The sequence below is a fragment of the Oryza glaberrima genome, chromosome 3, assembly GCF_000147395.1.
Source record: "Oryza glaberrima chromosome 3, OglaRS2, whole genome shotgun sequence".
Lineage (NCBI taxonomy): Eukaryota > Viridiplantae > Streptophyta > Magnoliopsida > Poales > Poaceae > Oryza > Oryza glaberrima.
In genome coordinates, this window is record NC_068328.1 from 28,025,889 (window position 1) to 28,029,066 (window position 3,178).

The 3,178-nt window shown below is 47.6% G+C and overlaps 1 protein-coding gene across 1 annotated transcript; it reads left to right on the plus strand.

Moving 5' to 3' along the window:
* The first annotated feature begins 1,154 nt into the window (after positions 1-1,154).
* On the plus strand, positions 1,155-2,759 carry LOC127765598 (phospholipase A2 homolog 3). Its single transcript, XM_052290536.1, has 4 exons — positions 1,155-1,695; positions 1,805-1,853; positions 1,948-2,070; positions 2,189-2,759. The coding sequence occupies exons 1-4, from the start codon at positions 1,549-1,551 to the stop codon at positions 2,359-2,361; spliced, it is 492 nt and encodes a 163-aa protein (XP_052146496.1). The 5' UTR covers positions 1,155-1,548; the 3' UTR covers positions 2,362-2,759.
* The last annotated feature ends 419 nt before the right edge of the window (positions 2,760-3,178 follow it).

Consider the following 3,178-nt stretch of genomic DNA (forward strand, 5'->3'; position numbering starts at 1 on the left):
GCAAAAACATCTTCAATTTTTATAATAGATAATATTTCAGAGACTGAATGACAATCTAAACTATTGAGTAAAGTCCATCTGGTCCCTAAACTTGTACCGTTGTATCATCCCGGTCTCTAAACTCGCAAATCGACCGTTCAGGTCCTCAAACTTGTTCGACTGTGTCATCCCGGTCCCTAAACTTGTAGATCACTCGTTTATGTCCTCCAACTTGTTTAGTTGTGTCACCCCGATCCCTAAACTTGGATTTGAATATCATCTGGGTCAAATAGGACGGTCTAAAGACTTTATATTTAAAAATAATTCATAACTTTTTCATGTGAACTCTAATGAAGACAAACTTTATATCAAACTTATAGCCCTCGACGCGATCTATAACTTTGTAGTTGAATTTTGATATAAAGTTTGTCTTCATTAGAGTTCACATGAAAAAGTTATGAATTATTTTTTGATATAAAGTTTTTAGACCGTCCTGCTTAGGGACCGGGGTGACACAACTGAATAAGTTGGAGGATCTAAACGAGTGATCTGCAAGTTTAGGGACCGGGATGACACAGTCAAATAAGTTTGAGGACCTGAACAGTCGATTTGCGAGTTTAGAGATCAGGATGATACAACGGTATAAGTTTAGGGACTGGCGATGGACTTTACTCTAAACTATTTAAAGGAGTTTTTAACTGTTGAAGATTCAAAGCTCATCAAGAGCTCTCTTAGCGCCCTTTTTCTTTTTGACTAGGACCTATTAGCTTAACATTTTAAGTCAGTTTTTTATATGATTTATAAACTAATGGATTTAAAGTTTTAAGTTAATTGGTGAAGTCATATCTCTATCTTACATAAACAAAAATAATTTTTTCAACCTAGTTTTTGGCTTAATAGTGTATAAGAGTGACTTATAGCTTTAGAAGACCAAACAAAAAGCTATTATTTGTTTAGATTTGGAGTTTTCGACTCATAAGTTGATTTATAAGCATAAATAAGAGGGATTTGTTTAAACTGGATCTAAAAATACACCACGATTACAAGCGGCGTCCCGGTAAGCAAAACAACCTAAAAAGGCGCCTGCGCACATTGCCTTGCTGGACGACGCTGGTGCATGCACGCACGCACGGCATTGCAGAGCCCGTGACGTGAGGGCGAGCTAGCCAACAACGCTCACGAGCCGAATACAACCAAACGCCGCTCCGTCCGGCCACCTCCCCTTCCTCCTCCATCATCTCACCGGGTGCGCTTCCCCTCCCCTTCGTACAACGAAGATTTGCTATTCGCCAGGGCCCAACCACAGTTATAGCTCACGTAGCCGCTACAGGCTTCTTCGCCGCCTCGTCTCCTCCTCGATCTCCCTTCCTCCCTAGAAAATCTCTCGGATCTCGCCGAGAGCTAGCGGCTGGCTGGCGGCGGTGGCGCGGTGGCAGCAAAGTATACGCTTTGCAGTTGCTGCAGGCGCGGCGCGGCAGCGGTGACGACGAAGAGGGAGGAGGAGAGAGGCTGTGTCGGGTTTGTGTTGTGTTTGTGTGTGTAGTGTGAGATCTGGAGACGGCCGGGAGGATGGCGCGCGGCGGGAGCTTCTCGCGGCTGCGGCTGCGCGCGGGGGTCGTTGTCGCCGCCGCCGCCGCCGCCCTGCTCCTCTTCGCCGTCGTCGCGCCGCCCGCCGCGGCGCTCAACATCGGCCTCCAGTCCGCCGGCGACGGCGCGGTACGTACACTATATACGTCACTACCCACTCTCTCTCTCTCCTAATCTGCTCGTACTCGTTGGCTAACAAAGTTGATTAATCATTATGACTGGGGGAGCGACGCCGCAGAGCAAGGCCGGGTTGTGCAGCCGCACGTGCGAGTCCGACCACTGCACGAGTAAGTGGCTATGTTATTCGTCGTCGTCGTCGATCCTAAATTTGATTGTGATCTTTGCTCTGACGACGGTGATCTCGATTGGGTGCGTGTGCAGCGCCGCCGTTGCTGCGCTACGGCAAGTACTGCGGCATCCTGTACAGCGGCTGCCCCGGCGAGCAGCCGTGCGACGAGCTCGACGCCTGCTGCATGCACCACGACAACTGCGTCCAGGCCAAGAGTACGTCACAGAACTAATCCATCATAATTACCAACTACTGTCCCGTATTTGCATAGCATATGCTGCTTAATTTTCTATGTGTATATATATATTTTTTTTCTTTCGTTCATATCATCAGATGACTACCTGAGCACGGCGTGCAACGAGGAGTTGCTGGAGTGCCTGGCGAGGCTGCGGGAGGGCTCGTCGACGTTCCAGGGGAACAAGTGCATGATCGACGAGGTCATCGACGTGATCTCGCTCGTCATCGAGGCCGCCGTCGTCGCCGGCAGGCTGCTGCACAAGCCTTAGCTTACATAGCCTCAGCCGTGCTGCAGGCACCACCCCTGCCGGCGGCGAACGGCGGCCGGATCGACGGCATGGGCGGCGCGAAGGATGAGCAGTATTGTCCTCTAACTTCGAATCACTGACGTGTAGGTCCAGTAGATGTGGGGCCTACATGTCAGTCAGTCACAGTCAATAATGACCGTACTACAGAGGATAAAGTGCTTGTGCGTTATTGGGTGGGTGGTACATGTTTTGCTTGCTTGGTGTGTGTCAGTGTGTGTGTGTGTGCAGCTTAGCTAGCACCGGGCTGGCGGCTGCGTGCGTCGCCTTCAACTTCACAGTTCACGTGGGCTCCCCCTTGACAGAGGCCCAGACTTACGACAAATATATGCAGATCACAAATATTACTACATGGTTTTGGACTTCGGTTTTGTGCCATTTGCTGCTTTATTTATCGTGCACATCTGGTGTGATAATGTTATCAATAAACGTATACATGTCCCACATAGGTATGACAAGACAATTCGTCTGCCGGTTTGGATTATGTGATGGCAGATGGTATCATAAGCTTTTCCTTTCCTTCAGATGGATCTTTGTAAGATTTGTACTTGGACGGTTGGCGAGTGTCTCTATGACGGGATATTTAGGACATCCATGATATAGTAGAAAAGTAAATATTAGTAACTAAAAAAATCTTATTATCAGGTAAGATATATCGTGGAAAATAGTAAATAGTTACTGCCAAATTATGGGCTTACTTTCAAGATATAAACACTTTGTGACGTGTCCTACCTATTTTTTAATTGTGCATTGCTTATGTTTGTGGTTTTTTCAGTTCACC